Below are 24,784 nucleotides of genomic sequence, written 5' to 3'. Positions count from 1 at the left end.
ATGCTCTTCCAGATGGAAGAAACGATTGGCTAACTGGTCATAAATCTTCCCACTGAAAGGTGATTATCTTGAAAATCCCCTGTTGTTGTGTCAGGAAGCCATAGAGGAGAGGTGCAAATCCATTAAATAACATCTGGCAGACACACTTCTAAGAATACATGGCATTTAGTGATACATGGAAACTACCATGTTATACCTTTAGACAGCTCATATGACTATCTCTTTCCAAATTACCATTCTTGCCATCTAATTCTCATTAGACTTACTCAACTGTCCCATTAATGTTGTATTTTTCTTCCCAAGGGATTAACATTGATTTTTTTTGTCTTCAGCACACACACCAAGGTCATACTCTTTCCTACGGGGTGGATTAATTCAATAAAGGACTACACTATTAAACCCGACTTAATGTTATTGTCAATAGAGCTGAGCTGCTACAATGTTGTTCAGGAGAATTTCCATGTACCTCTCCTGAGTCCAGCTACATCCATCATTCCACTTCACAACACACTAGACACTTGAAGACTCATTAAAAATATATATAAAAAATTAAAGTCAGGGCTGCATGCCAGGGAAGTCCTACAAACATTCAAACACCACCTCTAATTTAAAAAATAATAAACAGCAAAATAATTACAAAATGCTTCTGGGAATATAAGTTCTTCAGGAGAAAATGAAAAAAGGAAGGCAGGACAGCAGGTAGGCCTGCAAAACACTTTTAGCTGGATATTCTGCATTTCAGGTCACAGGTAAGTACATTATTAATTCAGTCACTGGTGGGCTGGGCTGGGCAGCCTGAATAGGCCAACCACTAATTTGGGTTTGGTAAAGTCCTACTTTTGGGATGATCCAGTCACTCCTTCATAACTTGATCAAGCTGCAGTATCAGAGGGGTGAGATTGTTCTTCCCACATCATGACCTAGAAGGCTGCTTCAGGACCTCTCTGCACCACTGGCTGGGAACCCTCTTCAATCTGTAACAGCAACTTAGAGCAGACAAAGCTGCCTCCTCTGATGCAGCTTTCTTCTCCCCACAGCATTCCCTATTTGTTTCCATATGTATCTGCAGAGAGCAGATATATCGCTTCCCAGCCTTTGTTTTACTATCTTGACAAGTCAAGCTCTCTCTTGCCCATCCCTGATGATCCTTTCATTTCTCTGTGGCTTCCCCCCTGCACTCCATCTTTCTCCTGCCAGGGATTCTCCCAACTACTTTGGCAAAAACATAGGCAAAAGTCACATTAGCAATATTAAACAGTAGCTCATTGATAGACCAGACCTTTATAGGAGGATGAGGAAGCACAAGAGAAAAGGAGCAAGAGGATTGTTTTCAGCATGTGAAAAATGCACAATTTTAGATGTTGCAAAGAGCAAACAGGAAACATATAGGAAGTTCCTGCCCTGGGAGTTTTCCAAAGGGCTGAGGACTTCCTTCCAATTTCTTGGTCCTGAATTGTCTGTTCTGTTGTTTTCAGATGCTCCCTCAACACCACTGGAACAAGCTTCTGACCTAAGTGCACTCAAGATACTTAGTGAATTTTACATTTCTTTGATAAAATAGCAAATAAATAGCATTGAAAAAGCCATCTGCGGCAAATCAAGGTTAGGTTCATGTCCTGCAGAGATCTACAAGGTGGAGAGATGAAAAAGGAAGAAACATCCTATAGAACAGTTAATGGAAGAAGAAAAAAAAGTGATTTAAACTGTCTCTGAATGGTCAATGCTTAATCTTGGTATTCTTAAAGTAAGCATCAAGTCTATGCTTTTTTCTGTCTCTTCTGTTCCTTCCAATTCTTTCCCCTCCCCTTCTCTCTTATGTACCTATATATCACCATCTGCCTGTTCTCCAAATGTACTGGAGAAATGCAGTGAATTGAACAGGAAAAAAAAAGTAGTGAGAAAAATTGTTCACAGCATATAGGGACTTACCCACATTGAGGGAAAACTTATGGGATCGTCTGAGATGTTTAAATATTTTGTACTATCAGAGCAGTCCAAGAATATCCTGCTGGATATTAGGACTTAGCAAATCCACCCTTGCAGTGTTTTCTTGTGCACTCCATATTAGGTAGACCTAAGAGAGTCCCAGTATCTGTAGCTCCCAAAGCTGCAGTACAGAAGATGTCACTGGTCTTCCTTGGGGTGGCTCGAATCTCCTGTTGACTGTCACTATTACTTAAGGAAGGAAATTTTTAAAGAAGGCACTTCGTTCAAAGTTGCTCCATTCTTGGAATTGTTTGTAATGACCGTTATTTTAATGCTGCTTCTACCTTTAGGTCTGTCATCTCTCCCTGAAAAATCCAACCTCTTTCTCACCAGGGAAAAAACACAGAACTGTACTGGTACGAGGGTGCTCTAATTGTACTGAATTTACAGAACAGGAGGATACATTCACTGCCAGAGAAAAGGCAGCACCCTCCCTCCCCCTGCAAAAAGCTATTTTTTGCAGGCATTATCGTATCTTATCCCCAGGAAGAGGAGAGGGCTGTGCTAGAAACTCATCAGAGTCACATTTGCTTCTGTTTCAGTCTGTCCTTCACAGCACCACTGAAACAATGTATCAATACAGTTGAGGGCAAGGCACACCACAGAGGCACAGAAGATTCCTCTAATGAAAACAAATCCTTGCTAGAGGAAGAAAGAGTTTGCAGATCTACCTCCTAAAACCCATTCCCACTGCAATAATGTTTTCACCACTACTTTACATTTAGGGATATGAGGGTACTCAAAGCTGTAAAGCACATAATTTGTGCTGAACAGTTGCAGTACTTCATCCAAAATAATTTGTGGTCCAAAATCCCACATGAATAAAGGCATCTAGACATATAATTAGAGTAAGTAAGATTTTGTGCTTATAGTGTGTTTGTTATCTGAAAGTATGTGCAGATATTAATTAAGCTCCACAGACCCTAGATGAAGTAGATTAGTAGTTCCATCCCTGTTTTACAGAGGTTTAAAGTGTGACACATAATCAGAGCTGAAACTGCAGCAGGGCTGGCCGCACCAGTGATGCTAAGAGCCAGGGCTCCACCTCCTCTCCAGCCTCTCCACTGAATTGCCTTCAATGGAAAAATGACTGAGTTGCTGCTCTTTGCTCTCTGGAAGAGAAGGGCACATCCTGTTGCACAACCGTAGCAAAGCCCCAGCATGAAGTGCTTCGATAAATACCAGGAAAACGGTGCTTAGTTTGGGAAGAGAAACCTGGAGCTCACTTGCTCTCATACATTTGCTTTGGGTGCTCTGTGTCTCTCCTTCTGAGACACAAAGAGATCCTCTCTGCAGCAGCACCTCCCCCTCCCGCCCCAGCTCTGGCAGCACAGCTCGTGGCTTCTGAAGTTTGGAGGATATGGAGAGTATAGAGAGTTTCTGGAGTACTTTAATATGCAGTACTGGTTTGTATATTTCTATTTCTAAGCATTTTTTTTTTTACTGTAACTCATAAGCCACACCAACCTAGGATCACACAGACAGAATGTAATAAAAAATGTAGTCAATACATTCCTTCAAACTTTAAAATAACCCTCTCTTGACAGTATTACATTCTGTTTCACATTTTACATCTGACACCATATAAAAATATTCAAAGTAATGAATGCAAAGTATATGTATTACTTATATTACACTTAATGTGTATTAAGGAAAAAAACCCCAGACCCTTAGAAAGTATTACTAGCAAATCTTCAGTGGTTTTGTATGTCAAACAATTTATTTTGCAGGCATTCCCTATTGAAATTCAAGTTCTTATTACAGCATTTTCTCAAAGATTCCCCTTAAGGAGGAGTTGTGATAATGAATACTATTTCTCAGTATAACAAAAGTAGTACAACTGTCCAATTCCTCAAAATTGCCCAGTCCTTAATTCTGCTTACTACCTTTGCCTAAACAGCAGCAAGGGAAGCAGCATCTCATGCAGCCAAGAAGACTCTCCAGATCAGACAAAACCAGGTCATTTGCTGTGTCTCTCTAGATACAATTATCCACCTAATTATACTTAGGACAAATGCACAGTTGTCCTAATGACTGGGGAATGCATTTTAGTTGTGATGTTCAATTCTCTGTAAACAAATATAAGGATTGAGCAAGAAATGTCACTAGAAAATGGAAACGGACCCTGGTATACCTATCTACAAAATAGGCAACAAATTTGGTAAACTACAGACACAAAGCAGTTCCTTAGAAGATAAATAACTCTATTAATGTGAAAACTATGCTCTTTTGTTCCCACATTTAAGCACAGAAAAGCATTCTAATTTCAGTTTTCAATGTAAAAATGGTTTTAATTAGCATCCTAGCAACCTTACAAGACATACAGACCTTGGTATCATTGAGCCATGATAATTTACCCATGCAGAGAATCTACCCTGTGATTTACCATTACTGCATGACAGCATGAAACTAATACCCAAGGAAGTAACGCAGGTCATCCTTGAAAATATTAAGCAATCAAACCATGTTTTATTATGTGAATGAATGCCTTTGAAAACAAGGATGCGTGCACCATACTGTGAGGTAAAATGAAACAAATGAACAGAAATAATTCATGAGCATGTACTAATCAGTAGAAACTGCAGTCTTCAAATTACTCTAAAGCTACCAAATGCAAGTCTGGAGACAATAGGTTGACTCTTCTACTAAAATGAACATGAAATTGTATCCTAAGTACACAATGAAGGCCAAATTAAACAGTCCAAAGCTTTGCAAAGTCTTTTTTATTCAGCCCTTGCTTGAACTGTCCACTGAACAATGAAGAGCAGAAGATTTAAATAAAGCATCATGTAGTTTTTAAACACTCAAATCTAATCAAGAGCAATGCACTTATCTTGGGCAAAAGGAACAGAATCTATAAAAAAAAATCTGCTCTCAATCAAGCTCTTCAGCTTCTAGCATTACCAGCTTTGTGTTCTGCCAGCTAAAAGGATGTCTCTGGCAAGCAAAATGAAGTGTGTATATATATCTACTAGAAAAGACTAGAACTACACACTTGCTGGCTGTTGTACTCAGAGACTGGGACACTGACATCTCTTCAAGGACCTGAGACAGGTATTACACTGCTTACTGCTATTATACATAATCACACATTTATCAGAGATGCTGACCATTCAGAACGGTCCTACATCAGACCTACAGGCATGAGGAGATAGAGCTTTGATAAGAAAATCAGGTTAATATAAAATAGCTGAAGTAGAACACTATTTCTAGTATTTCTATGAAAATGTATATGGATATAATTATGTGAGTAAAAGACCAAGGGGTGGAGAGGGGTTTTTTAAACACTGAATCTACAACACTGCCTTTGAAGCTAAGCTGTTTTTCTGTAAGTGCATTATTTGCTCTAGCCTGCTCATCTTAAAAAGAACATTAAGAAGTTCAGAGAGAGGTAACAGCAATAATTAAAGGAAAGGAACTGGTTCAGTGACAGATACCTGCACAATCAGTAATGAGAAGGGGATGAATAAGAATCAACAGTAAATTATGTCTTCCAAAATGAGAATAAGGTGCATCAGTGTGGCTAAGAAGAGTTGCATCAAGAACATAGAGAATTTGGCAATTTTTTGTACAGCAGAAAAGAGATCTGTGGGTCTCCTTACCGAAGGGTGTTGTGGGTGATGAAAGCTCTAACACACGCTCAAGACAAGCTCATGAAGGAGAAATACACTGGGAATTACTATGCAAGTAGAATCTACCTCTACTTTGGGATGTCCCCCAAGCTAAGTCCTAACCTTAGAAGTACCATGTAGGCCTTCCTTGGCCTCACTCTTTTCTAGGCACTTCCTTGCTGCTGGTGGTGAGAAGGAGTACTTGAATCTCTGGCCTGACCTGATACAGTCATGCCAATGTTATGTTCAATATCTACTTGCAGAATTAACTCCTGGTAATAGCTTCAGATTCATTTTGGGGGGTGGGGTGGAGGAGAATGGCTGGATGAAACACAGCTTTGCAGAAAAGGACTTGGTGAACAAGCAGCTAGCCATGGGCCCTCAATGTGCCCTTGTGGGAAAGGCAGCTCACTGGGCTGCATTAGGAAGAGTGCTGCCAAAAGGTTGAGGGAGTTCATCCTGCCCCTCTACTCAGTACTGGTGAGACCACACCTGGAGTATTGTGTCCAGTTCTGGGCTCTCCAATACAAGGAAGATGTGGACATACTGGAGGGAGTCTAGGCAAAGGGGCATCGAGTTCATCAAGGGACTGGAGCATCTGTCATATAAGGAGAAACTGAGAGCTGGGACAATTCAGCTTTGTAGAAGAGAGGGGAGACCTTATCAGAACAGTTAAATATCTGATAGTAAGGCGTAAAGAAGTGGAACGTCTTAGAACTTCTCAGGGATATCCCGTGACTGGATGGGCACAAACTGAAACATGAGAAATTCCATTTAAACATTACTAAAGCTTTGTTTATTGTAAGGGTGATCAAACACTGGAAGAGATCATACAGAGGTTGCTCCATCCTTGGAGATAGTCAAACCCCAGCTGGACATGGTCCTGGTACCCTGCTCTAGCTGAACCTGTTAAGGAGGGAGCTGGACTACAAGATCTCCCAAGGTCTCTTCCAATCTCAACCATTCTATGATTCTGGTATGCGAGTAATACGTCCCCAACTGCATTTACCAAAAAGAACTTCTTCCAAACAATAACCAGGTGTTCTTGTGGAAAAGCCACAATCTATACTAATCTTGGAAAACGATGGTCATCCAACAGCTTACAGTCAATTTGTTGGCCCAGCCTAGGTGACTTAAATCCAGTTCGTTTTTCCAACTTCACTTGGAGACTACTCTGTGACTATGAACCCTTCCTTCATGGCTGCCAATCTTATGTTTCGTGGTGCAGATGACAGCTAAAGCACAACTCTCATGATTAGCACAACCTTTGTTAGCTGTATATGCCCTTTGATTTCTTTATGGAGCAAATCAAATATGTGTTCACAAGATCACATTTTCCACCCAGTTATGTGGTTGCAACAAAATACATTATGAACAGGGACACAATGTGAACAAAACCCAATATGTTCACTTTTTTTTGCTATCAAGGATAGGGATGAGGTAGTGCAGACAGCTACACAGCATTCTGATACCAACCTTATTGCCCTTGCCACAACCTTCAAGAGAAGGAATCATTACAATTTTCCACTGCATTCCAAAATATTCAAGTATGAGTCAAGCATTTTTTTTTGCTTTGTTTTGATGGTATTTTTTATTGTTTTCATTAAATCTGGCACAGTGATAGAGATGAGGGTGCCCTTTTCCTTCCCTTTTAAATAGATGATTCTTTATCTTCTTTCCTAAACTAAAACGTGTTCAGAATCACTGTGACTTGACGAAGTGCTATGTGAGATACATGCTGGGCAGGAGTCTTCCAATTATCTCAGTATCTTTTAGTTTAACTTGCAATATTACATATAGAGCTTTCAGACTCAAACCCAACATGCTGGCATTGATTTTCTCCTCCTCTGAATCAAAAGTGAGAACAGTACTGAATGAGCTGTGGCTGGGAACTAACAAATTTCAGTGTCTTTCTCTAGTTACATACAGGTAGGTGGATTTGTGTATTGCTTTTAAAGGAGGTGTCATATTTTCTTAGGCAGCTTGTATTTTCTGACTTAGTTGGGCACATGTCAGTTTTTTAATCACCATCCCAAAGCTGTGTATTGAATGTTGTTATATAACCAAATTTGGTACACACTGAAAGAAATAAGCCATAGTTATTTGGTTGTAGAAATGTGCTGTCAGAGGTCACAGTGTAAAGGAAGGAGATATGGATAAGCCCTTGTTTCCAGACCAGCAAAGATACCTGCTCAGTAGAAACTCCATCAGCCCCCAGGAGGGAGAAACGTTCTATGACCCTTGCAAGCAGGCCCCAGAAGAAGCCTGTGAAAGGGAAGAAGAAAGGAACAGAGCTGTTCTAGCAAAGGAAGGGATAACAGAATTTTTTAAGATGGAATCAGGAGCAATGTGGAAAAAGAACCCTAGCAAGCTGTATTAATTAAAGAAACTATGGTCTCACAGGATGTACAATTTTTAGGGGCCAACCCAAGCTAATTGTTTCTGACTGCAAACAGCTATCTAACCAAAGGAGTAGCTGCTCACCTCACCAGGATTATGCTTCAAATAGCCCCGAAAACTGATTCTGTGTGTCTTTTTCAAATTAAAATAAAATTCCTCAACAAATATACTTCCTCAGATTAGGTATTAGCCAGTAGTACTTACTCTGTAAAGGCCAATGGTGGATTCCTGATACAGGCTTAAGGATCCTGTGACATCACTCAGAAACTGCAAGCATTACAGGAAGCAGCACAGCTGTGTGGTATTTTCAAAGTGCCTGTGGCTTCCCAACCACAGCACTGGACACCAAGTGCCAGAGGCCCCTGGGATGAAGTACAGCATGGCACCCACCCTGGATGTGTTTGGCACTGCAGTGCTGCTGTATGGTGCTGCTCTGCCATACTTTCTGTGGAAAGCACACCGATTTGACAGCTACTGTAAATACCCTACAATCACAGCAAAACACAACCCTTTTCAGCTGCGCAGAGAAACAGCTTGTGTACATTATGGCAGTAACTCTATCCTGTGTAAAGGAGAAGTTACTGACACCCAATGGACTCATTCATTGCTAGAGATGTGTCCTTAATTTAAAGCCAGCAACACTCTTCAGGTTGGAATTTTCCAAATATAGCTTTGACAACCCAGTTCCAAGAGCCCAGGGGAAGAGACATGACTACTTTGCTAATTGATACTGATATACCAGGGAGGCTCAGCACTGTCTACAGCAGAATTTTACCTTAAAGTGGATTAGGTCACTTGGATGGCAATTGTACCAAGTCAAACAGTAATTCTCACAACCAGAGCATCTTTCTCTAAATTATTACATATCCACAACAGTACTACCAGAGTGGGAAAACAATGTATTCAAATTAGGGGGAGCAGCATTGAAACGTGAATTTAATTCCATCTGCCTGTACATATGTACTGTATCATTTTAAACCCCTTGGAATTAGCATATAATCTAGTTTTCCCTCTTGGATAATCCAAGACATATTTCTCTCTGGTAGGGGACTGAACATACTGTGCTCAAGAACTTGTATATTTAATAAAAGTACAACCAGTACTTGGCTAATACATACATTTCAGAAAGATATTCAGTTTTCTTCTGATGGCTTTGAGGAGATTCAGAATTTACCACTTGTCACATTATGTCCTCAATTGCATAAACCCAGTTTTAAGTTCTCCATGGGGACAGTGTCTCATTCAGTACACAGGACAAAATCACTTAGCTAGCAGCCATTCAATATTTGATTTTTGCCCTTTTTATTTGATGTATAGCCCTAAAAGCCTTGTTTACTGCACATTATTCCAGCTGTATTCTGAAAGCAGAATGATTAATTTCTATAGCGCTCATCAGATGCCTCTAACTTCTTATGTTCAATTTCCTAGCTTTTGGAAAAGTACACAAAGGAATGCCATTATGTGGCACCATATAACTACTGCCATGATTCATATCAGCAGGGATAGACCAGACATTTGCTATCTTAGCTAACAGGTGTGAACCACAGGCTTCCAGCAGTGCCAAGTTAAAGGAGGTGAGGTACACTCTTAGATTTTCACCGATATTTTCTGGCACCAGGATGGCAAGGTTCAGAATCTTAAGGAGACTGAAGGACATAGAAAGAAGTACTCTTACAAGTTCCTGCTCCTTTGTTATTCTCCTAAGATTGACCTCTTTAATTCATCCATTCCAGCATGCCCAGACCTCCATCCATGTGTCTTATCTACTAGTCTTACCAGTGTTATCTATCTTACCCTATTTTCTATCTATCCGTATTTCTCTCATGTTTTCAGCTTCTTTCCCCTTCCCTACTTGTTTACAGCTGAGTCTCTGCCCCCAAAGTTCTCATCTCACTATTTTTCAGCTCTTCTAAATTTTACATCCACCTCTTGACTAAAACATCATCATAGAATACTCTGAACTGGAAGGAACCCACAAGGATGATTGAGACCGTCTCTTGGTCTCATAGAAGACAGCTGCAAGAGTCACACCATGTGCCTGAGAGCATTGTCCAAATGCTTCCTGAACTCTGGCAGGCTTGGTGCTGTGAATTCTCTGGGATGCCCATTCCAGTGCCCAACTGTGCTGGTTTTGCATTGATTGGCATTTGGGGAAGAAGAAGCCACTCACAGAAGTGATTTCTTTGAGAGAAGCTGTTGGGAGCTCCCTCTGTGCCTGGGAAAGGCCAATAGCTGGCTAGTTCTGAAAACTGACAACATTTTGAACCATTTAGAAATTAGATCTGCCTCTGTGAGATCAACATTTTAAAAATCACAAGCCCGGGAAATCTCTCTCTTTGGTTCTAACCTCGAAACATAGCTGAGCTCTGGTGGGGCTGGCCCCACACCCCTGTGGCCTGGGTGGGGGGCAGGCTGGATCCCAGCGACTCCTGGGCGGGGGACAGGAGGCCGGGGGGCCCTGGCCCCAGGCTGGGCCAGGCCATGGCTGCTGACACCTCGCTAACACTAACCATCACCCCCCCCCTTCCCCCCCCCAAGTCAAGCGGGGCCCACCAGGCCCTGGGAATGGCTCCAGGCTGTCCTCCCCACCCCAGTAGGAGCCCAGTGTGGCCTGAAATCCACTGAGCAAGATATTAACCCTTTCACTACACAGATGAGACCTGCAGACCTTGATCCTCTCTCCAGGGAGAGAAAAAGAGTGACGACACGTAGAAAGACAACATGAAGACACCAAGGTCAGTAAAGATGGAGTCAAACTTCAGATGGAAGGAGAATGAGGAGATGCCCTAATGGGGCTGAGAGCTCTTTTGGTCATGGGCCATGGAGACGGACAGTGATACACTGAAATATCCCCTTTAATTCATGAGGGAGTATGGGAGGATGAAGTATTCAAACTGTAGATGTGAGCAGAGGCATCCATTGATGAAGCCAAGCAGATGTTGGAGTAGCTCTGACCCCATGAGAAGTTTGAACAGAGAGAGGGAAAGATGAGAGTGATGAAGACCCTTTGCCCCCAGGAAGAGAAGAAGAAAACCTCTGTTCCCCAGAGATGATCACAGGGACAGATGAAGAGCACCTTTGCCTTTGAACAGCTCATCCTTAAAATAATACCCCCATGAGTTCATGGCCCATGGACACACCTGTAGTAGGGCTGTGAAAATGGGAGGGATTTCACAATTGCAGAATTTATCCCAGGCAGTTGCTAATCTGCCTGGGATAATCTGCTAATCTGGAATGAAAAACCAGGAGAGAACTGTTTCTTGTGGAGTAGTCTCCATGGCATGGCAAGAGAACACTCCACTCCCTACAAGAACTGATGAAAGACTATTTTATAGTTGGTACTGCTTTAACATCCCAAGTTTTGTCTCTATGTGGTCAGCTGGGAAAGGAAAGAAGTTGGGCAAGGGGAGGAAAAGTGTTCTGGAAGTTTTACTCTGATTCTTCTTCTTATTCTTGCAGTTCTGTTAATAGTTTATTTATACCTTTTAAGTTTTGATCCTGTTTTGCCCTTCTCCTGATCCGTATCTCACAGCAAGAAATGAGTAAGTACACTGGTGATTTTTAGCCAGCACTAAATCCACCACATTGTTCGGTGCATTGGCCAGGAAACTCAAATTGGCGAATCAAAACCACTACACGAAATTGGTGTTTCTGCCCAGTATTCAAACTGGAACCACTGCACCAACCATCCTCTGGGTGAAGAATCTTTACCTAATATCCAACCTAACCCTCCCTGACACAACTTCAGGCCATTTCCTCAGGTCCTGTCACTGGTCACCACAGAGAAGAGATCAGTGGCTGCCCCTCTTCTTCCGCTTATAAGGAAGTTGTAACTGTACTGAGGTCTGTCCTCAGTCTCCTCTTCTCCAGGCTGAACAGAACAAGTGACTTCAGCTGTTCCTCATATGGCTTCCGTTCAAGATCCTTCACTGTCTTGGTTGTCCTCCTCTGGACACTCTCTAACAGTTTAATGTCCTCCTTATACTGTGGCACCCAGAACTACCTCCAGCCTTGGAGCTGAGGCCGCCCCAGTGCAGAGCAGAGCAGAGCAGGACAATCCTCTCCCTTGCCCAGCTGGCCATGGTGTGCCAGATGCCCCCCAGGACAGGGCTAGCCCTCCTGGCTGCCAGAGCACTGCTGACTCACATTCACCTTGTCACTGACCAGCACTCCCAGGTCCCTTTCCATGAAGCAGCTTTCCAGCCTCTCGTGCTCCATGCTGTAGGTATACCCAGACTGGCCCCAGGACAGGTGTCCTCATGAACCCACAATTGGCTGTGACCAATGACTGCACTGTCCTTCAGGTGTTTTTCAATACCTCCCAGAATAACGTCTATAATTTTACCAGTCACTGAAGTGAGACTGACAGGCCTGTAGTTACAAGAGTAATTCCTCTAGCCCTTCCTGAAAATTCACTGGAGTTTGAGGGGAATAAGCATTCACAGACTCCTTAAAACTTTCAGAAATACTTACCTACTAAGCATATATGTGTTTTTAAAGGTTACAACTTGGATAACCTAGGAAAGATTTTCTCATTTTCTTACATGTTACCCATTTCTGACAAAACCTGGAGACACCAAGGCACAGTAAAGAAGATACTGCATAAGCTTTTAAGGTCTCTTCTTAGCCTCCTTTTCAGAAACAGCAAAGCCATGTTGGGATGAAATTTTCTGAAGTAAACTGGGCCAGAACATCTGAGATGTGCACCTTGGAAACTTGGAAAATTCCAAGTTACTACAGTTTCAGAAAATTACAAGCAACTGTAATGCGAAGACACAGAATGTGGTTATGTCCATAAAATAAGACAAAAATCAGAGCTATTAGTATCATGCTGGCATCTAATTTAATGATTTCTCCTGTATCAGCAACTTCTCTTAAATTATGGCAGAGCAAAGAACATCATTTCATCTAACTAGGTTTTTACTGAGTGAATTTGTAAAGGCTGCATTACAACAACAAAGCAATATTTTTGCTCCATATAAGCCTAATGTGTACAGCAGTCTTGCAACGTTCTCCTGACGTGCACCAGCTATTCATTTGCTATTTTTGTACTGAGCATTTATTATTACCAAGTATCTTGCCCTTTGCCTGTAGGTTCTATTATTTTCTCCAATTATAACTTCACTTAACATTTGATCTCTTGTAGACTGATAACCCTGCAGTTTTGGAGTTGCCAGCAAACCTCACCAGAATCAAATTAATGCCAGGAGATACAAATATGCTAGCAAAGACACTAAGCAGTCACATGTATATAGAATTCCTGTAAAAATTAAGTTAGTCAGGACAAACTTCTAAAATCCCTGAGAGACCTGGTAAGGGCTACAGTTAACAAGACACACCATGGATCAAATATGATTAACTGTTCTGATTTCACAAGAGAAGTGGGTTTTGGTCTTCCATAAAGCTCCTTGAATAATAATTATTGTTGTTAAGCTCTAGGCCCTGTGTCTGGAAAACAGTTTGTTTTGGGCTTGGTGCAACAGGAAAAGAATACTTGCTAGGTAGCAATGTTACCAAAAAAAACCCCCACAAATGTGGAGTCACTGCCCCTACACAAGGCTGGAACTAAGCTGCAGCTTATGACAGTAACAGATTCATTTTATGTAAACTCATAGCTTTTCCTGATTTTAGCAAATACAACAAACCAGCCCAAGTTTTACAATGCCCGTATGTATGTATGTATGTATGTATGTATGTATGTATTTATCTTTCTTTCTTTAGTTATTTAGATCAGATCTTTCAAACTTCAGTGTACTGCTTATTTAAGGTATGTGACAGTTAGTAAGAAAAGCAGTAAAGACAAACCAGTGATCTGACTTCCAAAAGTATCAGCCTTTGTCAATTAAAATATTTACTTTTGACACAAGTCCTAATTAGTTAAAAACATTCAATGCAGTCTTAAAATAGAGGTTCAAACTACACAATTTTTTCTTGGAACAGTCACTTGCTCTCAGGATTAGCAAGACAATGTCATTCAGAGCAAGCATGAGCCCTCTCCCCTCTTATTACACTTAATCAGGAACATAAATACTATAATGGAGCTGAGCCCCTGCAAACTCACCAGGCTCTGCATAATTTCCACTCCAGCTGGATTCACTGTGAGTGCTTCATCATACAATTGCTTAGCCTCCTCCAAATTGCCTTTCATCTCTGCAAGCCTCCCACGCATGTACAGTACAGTATGAGATGTGGGGAAAAGACTAGCTGCCTCTTGGGTACAAAAGCCTGCTTCTTTGAGATGCTGCAGTTCCAGGAAGAGTTCAGCTGAAGGAAAAACAAAACACCAAGCCATAAAAACAAAGCAAAAAACACCCTGCCATTAGATGAAAAGAAGCAGAGACCTTTCTTCATAATAATTATATATCATCTGCCTTAAGCATATTAAAACATGAGGCCATGATCCTGCACAATGCTTAGTACTATGGTTAATGCTTATTATCGTGACTGGATTCACTGAATGTGTATTTTCCTAATGTTAAGGGATCTTTACAGATGTTCATGGACACCTTTGGGTGGTGTCCTGACACCAGGGCCTTAAGAGGCCTTAAGGATTCCTCCACTGGGAAAGTAAATAGTGCTGAACAGAGCCCTAAAGAAGAGCTGGTAGTTACATGGAGTCATCACAGGTATTTCCAAATAATCTGGGGAGGTAAAAAAGAACAGAGTAAGCCAATGCACTGTCTACTGAGAACTTCAAAAATGTCAGACTAATAGGACACATCTGAGCTGGACATTACATAACTTACTTAGGAGAATATTTACCCAGAAGATTTAAGGTGGTTTTCTCTGCTTATTTGGCAAGCTTATGAGACAACTGTCTCTCAATTTTTCAGAGACTGTTAAATCAAAAGGCTCTTGAAATATAGACTTATTCATATTGCTTATTCACCCATTTACATCCTCATACATTACAGGAAAACAAAATACAGCTCTTGGAAGAGACTGCTCATTTACTTTCTTGAACTATCAGCAACTATCTTACAGGTTTCCTTAGAAAAAAATGTGTAAGAGGCATACTTACATGTTTGAATGTCAACTTTTTAAGAAAATAATTTCTCATTATGAATTTCATAATATATCGCATGGTTGAACTTTAACATTTCTCAGGATTTGGACTAGATTGTGGTGTTCGACTGGATGATTGTTGTAGGTCCCTTCCAACCAAAATATTCTATTTTAATTCTAGATTTATTAGATATTAAATTCTCAAAGGTCAAAAGCAATACTCAGTTTTCACTGCCACATGTAACTGAAAAGGGAAACTGTTTTCATATACAGACATATACACACATATGTAAGTATGTATGTAGGTAAAATAATTATCTTCATACAGCAGGCATTTCTCTTTGATCCATAACCTGTACTCTACATGTTTTCACTGCTAAAACTCAGTGTCTCTCTCTTTTTTTTTTTTTTTTTTTAACTGATGTCATGCAGTAAGTATTGACAGTTCAAGAGTCCAGTTCAAAATTACTAGTTCAGGCCCCAGATTTAGAGAAACTGTTCTGAAATTAGACACAGCCTTAAATGTCCTGACTTTTTAAGGCAGTCAGTATTGTCAGGAAGTTTCTGGGAGGGGGGAAATTAGAGTGAAAATTCCTCTTTAATAGCTTTGAAACTCTGCTATTTCAAAACACTAAGAGACCCAGATGACCATGGGGACTTGGCATGGTGATGTGGAGCTTGCGAGAGGTGAGCAGGGAAGTATCTCAAGGGCAGTCCCTTTCCTGATCACAGGGAGGCTCCACCTTGGCCTGACATGAGACTGGGATCACAAATGGCATTTCCACTGGCATACCAAAAATGATTTGGTAGTGAAGTGACAGCATGGCTGAACACCCTTCCACTTCTGAGGTGACCCTGCTAGAAGAAGGGTGAAACACTGTTGTAAAAATGCTTGAATATTTCTCAGCAATCCCTAGGCTGTGATACAAGATAAATGTCATTCTCCGAGGCTGTCAACATGAACAAAGTATTAGTTCCTCCAGAAGAGTTATACTCTTTCAGAATGACTCATACGCATTTCTTTCTGGTTAATCATAAAATCTCTGCATGCATCCCTTCCCTTGGCTCCAAAAGGCTGAAGCTATCTGTAATAATAGAAAGCAAGGCCGTGTACCTTGTCAAGCTGAATATGTGCACAGCCGTATGCAAAAATTGGTGGGAGGACAGTATTTTCCTTGTGCTTCCAAGGAACAGAGCATTTTCCATGCATGTGGCATTAATGAGACTGGAGATGTGCAAAGCAAGAATTCATAGCCTGAAGATGAACACTCCATGCCTGCAATTCTCACAAACTTAGCAGCACAAAAGAAGGGGTAAAATCTTGGCACTATTTGAAGTCAGCTGAAGTTTCCGATACTGCCATACTAAAAGCTCTACTAGCAACTAAGAGGACCATGTGACTTGTTTCATTTCAGAACAGAACTGGGAGCAGGTGGGTTTAGATGTGAAATCATGCACAGCCAGTGTTTCAATGCATGCAAAATAGAGAGTACTTATTCTTTCTATGATGCCTGTAAATCTTCTTCAGTAATAACTTCAGTAATAATAAAAATATTTAGAGTAAGTGCAGCAAAACACAGAATCTAAATAAGAATTACAAACTGTAATGTAGGATATGAAAGTTCAGTCAGTTTCTTTGCAGTCTCAATAGTCAATAAAAATGATTTAACCATGTGGGAGGCCTAATTTGCATAAAAAAGAATGAGAGGGGTGCCTTTTGGTTACGAAAGGAAAGGAGTGTTAAAATTTTTAGCTATCCAGCTAAAAATAGACACTGAAGGACATAATGATGAAAATGTGTTCTCTGTAAACTCATTTTTCCCTTCTATTACACACTCATTTTATTTAAAGATTAACAAGATATGCTTATGTAACATGGAATAAAAACACAGCTGGAGGCAGAAATCAAACCCAAAAAACCAAGGACCTACTAAATTTACCATGGTAAAACCCTCAGTGGTACTGAAAGTACTGAAACACCCACTTTCATGTTACCTGGGTTAGCAGCTTCCTGTTAACCTGCTTCCATTGGATTAATCAGCCTATCTCCTTATATAACCTAATTTTGCTGTAAATAACATCTAACCAAATTAGCAGTCCTTGTGAGGAAGTTCTGTTAAACTTGGCATCCAATTCCACTTCAAAGCAGAGAATATTTTCTCATGCTGACACAGGTATATAATATTTGTAATACTTACCCTGTGAAAGGGTCAATGCTTCAGAGAAACCATTTATGAACCTCTCATTACTGAGAGGAATGATGGGATTGTCTTTACAAACAAGCTGTGGGTCTGCTGATAACATGCAGCTATCAGTGAGAGACAACAGAAACAATGGGATAAATTCCACTGAAAGATGGAAGAGGCACTGAAAGAGCACCATGAATTCCATAAAAGTTAAGAATTAAGAAGGGGATTATGCATTGTGGGGCGGGGAAGGTATCCCAGGTATCAGGTGCTCTGGGAAGTCTGTACCTCTCAAGTACCTCAGCCTATGGGGAAAGAGAAAAGGGACAAGTGGCCGAGAATTAGGATAAAAATGAGGCCATGCCCTCCAAAAATTTGAGAGACCCCAGGGGAATGCCCCATGTCCTCTCCCTTTATTTGAATAAAGTAAAAGGACTCCTCTGTCTCCTTTTTGGACATAAACCTCTGGTGTTTGTGGATTGATTTTCCTGACAATTTTTGGGGGCTCGGTCCGGGATATTTCCACCGGCTGGGGTGGCAGGCAGCGAGCAGAGCTGAAGGTGCACCTCACCCAGTTTCAGTGATCAGTTCCCCTTGGTGGCGACCGGCACCAGCCGATCAATTGGGTTCCTGAGACTGTCCAGGAGACAGATGAGTGGCAGACCAGTGGGGTCCGTGAAGAGTTCACAGGGAAGGACCACTGAAAATCTCACCGGTGAGTAAAATGGGATCTTCAGGGAGCAAACCTGGGAGGGCACCCATGGAGGGTAGCACAGGTAAACCTGGGAGGGCACCCATGGAAGGTAGCACAGGCTAAACAGGGCACCCATGGAGGATTGCAAGGGTACAGCTGGGAAGGGGTCCCGACAAAAGGGATGACGATCCCCTAATACCCCCGGAGAGTCCCTTGGGGAGAATGCTGAAATCTTGGGACAGATTGTGTATTCACACAGAGGTAACTATGGAGATGGTGGTAAAATATTGTTATTATGTATGGCCAGAGTATAAGTTGCCAAATGGACTTATATGGCCACCTTAGAAAACAGAATTCATTTGTGTTGAGTTCTGTGAAGGTATCTAGAGGAGAATTGGAAAAGATGGATTGAAAGGGAATGTGGATTGATATGGTTTAAACAAACAACAAGAGAAATCTACATGTTAAGAAAAAAAAGGAGAAGAGGAAAAAGGGGGGAAGAAGAAAACAGTGAAGATTAAAATGTTTTTTAGCACCTTCCCCCGTCTTGTCCTCCGGTGTTACCAGCTGACTCAGGGCCAGCTGCAGGTCCCTGTGTCCTCACCTTCCAGAGCAAAGGGATCAGGGAAATGCTGTTCCTACAGCTTCACCTGAAAATAACAGTGGTGTAGGGGGAAGGGAGCAGCATATCATATCACCCCCTAGAACTAGAAGGGATCTCAAGAATCCATGCCTGGGGGGGGCAATAAGGGGAGTCAAGAAAGAGTCTTTGACAACAGGGGATGGAAGGATTGTGTTGGTGTGCTGGAACAGAATTGGTTAATGGGGAGTGTGGAAAGATATGTTGAAGCAGGGACCAAGAGTGGAGGTGCAGGACCAGAAGCACTGGCTGGGGGCCTGTAGGGCTGCTGGGACTCAGCACCAGGCAGTGCCTGACCCCACCAGCCCCCGGCAGGGGCAGCAGCAGCTGCCGGCCCTTTGAGGCTGCAGGACGCCCCAGCCGCCTGTGGTGCTGCTGGCCGTGCCCGCCGGGAGCACTGGAGCGGGGAGGAGCTGTTTGGACAATGTGGCAGGACAGGAACTGGCTCTGGCATATGGTGTGTGGTAAATAGAGTGAGCACAAGGAGGAAAGGTGAAGGTGATGGCCTTTTTCAGACCAAAGAGGGAAAAACTGCAAGGTCCAAGGGGTCCCCCGGGACAGACAGGACGGGATCGGCCACAATGAAGTGGCAGAAGCTCTCTCTCCCCAGCAGGGGAGACCCAAGGCAAACAGCGGTTGGGAAAAATCTGTGTGCTGTCTTCAGGGCATAGGACACTGAAAACGGCAATGTGTGCAAAAAAGTCAAAAACAGCTGGACTGTCGAGAAAGCCCAGAAGATAAGGGAAATGGATTGTTAAGAGTGTCAAAGGCTCTCATTACATCCACCAACCTAGAGCCGTTGTCAACGTTTAAAGTGGGTCTGGATAGAGAAGAGGTGTGTGTCTTAGTAAAAACAAAGACCTCTCGATTCACCTTAATTTTTATCCCCAAGGGGGAAAATTGTCTAAAGAAATTTTTTGATCCTTCAAAGGAGTTGTGAAAATTGTGATTTCTTCTGTGAGCTCAGAAGTTTGAACACATCTTTCTCTGAAAGAATTGTAGAAATTGTAGTAAATTAATTTGATGATTTAATTTATTTGTCTACATGAGGTTTTGTATCAAGCTGAATAGCTCCAGTTTGGAGGAGACCACACCCCTCTGCTTTTTGTATGTTTTGTATGTTTTGTTGTAAAAAGCCAGAATTGGCAAATTTCAGTTATGAAGCCAATTCTGCAACTCCTACCTTGTGGGGAACCCCCCACCAGTCTGCGGTTTGTTGTGGACCTAAAGCAAATTCTGTAGCTGCAACCTTGTGAAGATAGTGTCCTATGGAAGGACTGGGTATTTGTCATGCACTTCCTCTGTGGAAGTTATGGGAAAACTTTAAAGGAAAGTATTTTGTTTTCTTTCCTTAATAAAAGTTTTAAATGTTAAAGGTTATAAAATGTTATAAATATTAGAGTTTCCTTAATGGAAGTTAATTTGTTAGTCACCACCTAGGATGGACTTGATGCAAAAATTGAGATGGGGAGTGGTTAGTTACTAAAAAATGAAGAAATGCAATGTAATTAGCTTGAAGCAGTGGCATTACTTGCTGCTGAACTAGATCATGTTTATACAAAGTCACCTATTTTGTTCGGGCAAACTTCACAAAAGAAAAATGTTAGGAGAGTTTGCTCCACTCTCAGAGGTTAAGTTGTTGCCGTATGTGGATAATTTGCTGTTATCAGGGGAACAGGAGGAGATGGTTGAAAGAGCTACTGTGAAACTGCTGAAGTTTCTTGCTAAAAAAGACTTAAAGTGTCGGAAAAGAAAGCACAGTTAGTAGAGAAAAAGGTCAAATATTTGAGACATATTTTAACTGGAGGGTTACGGTGTATTGATCCAGAAAGAATACAAGGAATTCTACAAGTACCATTACCCCAAATAAAAAGGGAGTTATGACAGTTTTTAGGGTTGGTGGGATACTGCCCAGTATAGATAGAAGACTTTTCTGTTGTGGCCAGACCTTTATATAGCTTTTTAACACAAGACAGTCCTAATGTTGTGGTATGGACACCAGAAGGAGAGCAAAGCTTAAAAAAAAAAATTAAAAGACAAATTGGTTAATGCCCCAGTCCTAGCTCTTCCAGACACAGAAAAGGAATTTGAATTATATGTGGATGTTAAACAAGGTAATGCAAAAGGAATTTTGGTTCAAGAGCATGAGGGAACACAGAGACCTGTTGCCTATTTTTCTAAAATGTTAGACCCAGTAGCCAGAGGCTGGCCCCATTGTCTGCAGGCCTGTGCAGCCACAGCTCCGATGGTGGCTGAGGCTCGAAAGCTGACAAGGGGGGGGTTATCTGATTGTTAAAGTTTCACATCAGATTAAAGCTTTGTTAACTGAGAGAGCCTCTAAGTGGATGGCCAGCTCTCGGTTATTGCAATATGAGTCTTGTTTATTGGAAAAGGAGGATTTTGAATTTAAAAGAGGGGAAGGTTTTAACCCAGCTTCCTGTTTGAACGGCCCTGAAGAGGGGAGCCAAGGCAAATTCCATGACTGTATTCAAGTAATAGATCTGTGGACTAGGGCAAGGAATGATTTGCGAGACATTCCATGGCCTGAGGAAGAAAATGTGTTATTGATGAGTCTTCAAGGGTGATAGAAGGAAGACAATTTACAGGATACTCTGTCGTGAATGGAAAGCAATCAAAGGAAGGGGGGAGGTTACCACACATCTGGTCAGCTCAGACAGTGGAGGTGTGGGCTTGTGTGAGCCTGTAAATTATACCGAGACAAGACAGTAAATGTTTTTACTGATTCTAAATATGCATATGGGGTGATACATGCATTTAAGAAACTATGTGAAGAAAGAGGTTCATTCACCTGCAGAAGAAAGACATTGGTTCGTGAGAACTTAATCTCATGCCTATTGGAGGTGGTGAATTTGCCAAAAGAGGTAGCAATGATGCACATTAGAAGGCACCAGGCAGGGTGCTCAGAAGAGGCAAGGAGAAGCAGACTGGCTGATGGAGAAGCTCCAAAACCTGCACTGATGCCAGAGGTTTCTGGGATACTTCCCTTGCTCCCAGTGACTGCCCCCTTGCCAGAAAGGTTGTCTTTTCCACTGGAAAAACTTGAGATAGTTGTAGAGAGTGGGGCAGAGGGAAAGGGGGGTGGTTGGTTTGCAAGAGATGGTGAGCAGTAGATGCCGAGACCTTGCAGTTGTTGAAGCAGCTTCATGGGGGAGGTGCCGAGGCTCCTGAGGGATGGCAGAGGCCTTCCTCAAGACCTGTGCTGCTGTGAGTCTTTTTGCTCTTGCAAAGCAAGCTTTTAGGGTTTGTTTGATTTGTGCTAAAACAAGTAACAGTTACAAAGAAACTTGCCAGAGGGAGAAGGCTTTGGTCGGTACACTCCCTTCCAGAGATACCAGGTAAATTTCACTGGAATGCCCCTGGTGGCAAGATTTAAATATCTTTTAGTAATAAATAGTATGTCAGTTATGAGTAGCCAGAAGTGTTCCCAGGCATTACCGCAACTACAAAGTCAGTTATTAAAGTATTTTTTTTTTAGAACAAGATCAGGCTGAGTTGAAAAGATAATGGGGAAATAAAGAAGCATCTTCTGAAGCTAGTGATAGAAACTGATATGCCATGGGTGCGGCTCTTGACACTAGCTTTAGCAAGAGTAAGGGCCAGACTCAAGAGAGATATTCAACCATCTCCCTTCAAACTGATGTTTAGAATTCCTTATCCTTGTAATTCTTGGCCTGGGACAGGAGTAAAGTGATGTATATTTAGAAGAATTTGTGGCCTGGATACTGTCTCATGTGAAATCTCTTTGACGGGAAACTCAGCTGGCACAGACCCTGCCTTTGGACAGGTGAGAACCAGAAGACTGAGTCCTAGTTAAAGAGTGGAAAGAAGCACCACTGGCAGCTAAGTGGCGTGGACATTTCCAAGTGTTGCTAATCACAGAAACAGCCGTCAAGACAGCTGGACACAGGTGGACCCATCACACTCGGGTCAAAGTCTCTGAGGCCCCAGAGGTTTGGACATCTCAGCTGGAGGAGAAGGACGGGAAGCCATGACTGACACTCTGAAGGAGTGGACTGAAGCAGTAGCCGTACGTCGACATCGGGGGAAGCCCTGAGTGCCTACCCACAGACTGCCTGCTGAAATAGTCTGTATGGGCATCCCTGCTCTCAAATCTCCAGTCACTGGGGGCCAATCCATGCTGTCATTGCTTTCTTTATGCTAAACTGTTTCTGTGCTTTCACTTGCCACAGGTAGTGTAGAAGACAATGTGAAAGTGAAAATTAGGTTAGGAAATTAGATTATTACACTATTAGAATGTTTCTCTTAATAATTTTACCTTTATATTTTCAGTTAAGTCAGGGTCTAAAGTGGGAAAATAATTTTTTTAAACTTAGGAGAAGAAGTAGCAAAAACCTTTAACCTTAGCAATTGTTGGGTCTGTGGAGAGCCAGGGGGATCTGAAAACTGGCCGTGGGTGGCCAACCCAGTCGAGCCTAAATGGTGGGTTAGCACCCTGAGTGAAGTCCATAATGGAACAGGATTTTGGGACAAAGAAGGAAGTCCATGGCAGCTTCATTCTTCTGAAAGAGGCATATATTGCCTAAATAGAACAAGAAGCACATATGTAGAAAAGAGCGTTTGTGATGAGACTTTATGTTTGGGTTTAGATTGTTGGGCCCCCAACTGCCTCCTTATGATTGTTCCAGATATCAAGGCAGATGAAATCAAATGCATGTTAAACTCACTAATGGTAGCTGGGTAAGGTGTTCCTTCCATAATTACGAAAAAGATTTTGAAGGCTGTAAAGCAGTGGGGAAAGATAAGTTTTTTGACCCCTTATTTTTAAGCTGCCCCTGGGATAATTCCACAAGTAAGACACATGTAGTCTGAGACTATCAGTGTAAATGGCAACACCTGAGTGGAACTCGAACCCCTTTTCAGTACGTTCTGGTCCAGATTTAATAAAACAGATCTGGGATGTAATTGCAAGTGGAAAAATAAGAAAGTTAGCTCATGTACCAGTGCAAAATTGGAAAGGATGGGAATAAGACATGTTTTCATGGTTACCTGGTGGCCTATGAGTTAAACAGAAGCTTTTTTTCCTCTTATGTGTTGTAGCAACTCTAATCTTTTTACCATGCCTGATCCCTTGCTTAACACAACTCATTCAACATGTGATCAAAGGAATGCAGGTAGTAGCCGTGCCTACTGACCCAGAGATAGCTACAAAAGGGCCGAGGGTGATGCCACTGCAAATAACTGCAAGGCCAAAAAAGGACCCAAGAAAAAGAAATTAAGTCAATGATAACTAAAGTTTGTAAAGACAATTATTAACAAAAATTAAAAGAGGAGGGATTGAGAGGAATGACGGGATTGTCTTTACAAACAAGCTGTGGGTCTGCTGATAACATGCAGCTATCAGTGAGAGACAACAGAAACAATGGGATAAATTCCACTGAAAGATGGAAGAGGCACTGAAAGAGCACCATGAATTCCACAAGAGTTAAGAATTAAGAAGGGATTATGCATTGTGGGGCGGGGAAGGTATCCCAGGTATCAGGCGCTCTGGGAAGTCTGTACCTCTCAAGTACCTCAGCCTATGGGGAAAGAGAAAAGGGACAAGTGGCCGAGAATTAGGATAAAAATGAGGCCATGCCCTCCAAAAATTTGAGAGACCCCAGGGGAATGCCCCATGGCCTCTCCCTTTATTTGAATAAAGTAAAAGGACTCCTCTGTCTCCTTTTTGGACATAAACCTCTGGTGTTTGTGGAGTGATTTTCCTGACATTATTGTACTAGATTGTTCTTGGTACTGACATTCTTCAGAGCTTTGAATCTAAAACCAAGCTTCCTTGCTCTATCTCACTTAACACCATCTCCATAAAAACTTCAATAAATGTACAAATTTACATTCTTTTTTGACCTGAAAGTACTCGGAATGCTACTGAGCAGAGAGACGATGATCCTGGATCTACTCTTCCATTATCCTCTCTGGAGTAATGGTAGAAACTCTGAGTGTGAATGACATTAGGGAATATTTCAGCACGATTACCTACAGGTAAGAGACAGCATGAACGGACCAATCGTCTACTCTCTCATTCAGTTATTCAAGTCTGTGCCTGCACTGAAACCACAAACAACTATCCAGCTGACTTCAAGGTTCAGCCTAGCACAATTCATTCCTTTCTCAGATCCACTTTATGTTTCCCATTTGTGCTCTCTTCCAGTACTGTCCAACCTATTCTGCTGCTCTTCCAACAACTGCTGTCTTGTGGCTATGGCCTCTTTTGTCTGGACTTGCA

At 41.9% G+C, this 24,784-nt stretch overlaps 1 protein-coding gene across 4 annotated transcripts in view; it reads right to left on the bottom strand.

The window, feature by feature from the left end:
• The window catches only part of TTC7A (tetratricopeptide repeat domain 7A), a 203,094-nt gene that overhangs the window by 27,218 nt on the left and 151,092 nt on the right, over positions 1-24,784 (bottom strand). For all 4 annotated transcript variants that reach the window (XR_009277214.1, XM_058835343.1, XM_058835342.1 and 1 more), the window contains one exon: positions 14,059-14,261. Coding sequence is in view for 3 of the 4 variants with exons in the window: in XM_058835343.1 (XP_058691326.1) it covers positions 14,059-14,261 (203 nt within the window). In the remaining variant the exon portion in view is untranslated. The remainder of the gene's footprint in view (positions 1-14,058; positions 14,262-24,784) is intronic.

Source organism: Poecile atricapillus, chromosome 3 (genome assembly GCF_030490865.1).
Source record: "Poecile atricapillus isolate bPoeAtr1 chromosome 3, bPoeAtr1.hap1, whole genome shotgun sequence".
Classification (NCBI taxonomy): Eukaryota; Metazoa; Chordata; class Aves; order Passeriformes; family Paridae; genus Poecile; species Poecile atricapillus.
The sequence above is the reverse complement of the archived record's forward strand: the minus strand, read 5'-3'. Positions and strand labels throughout refer to the sequence as shown.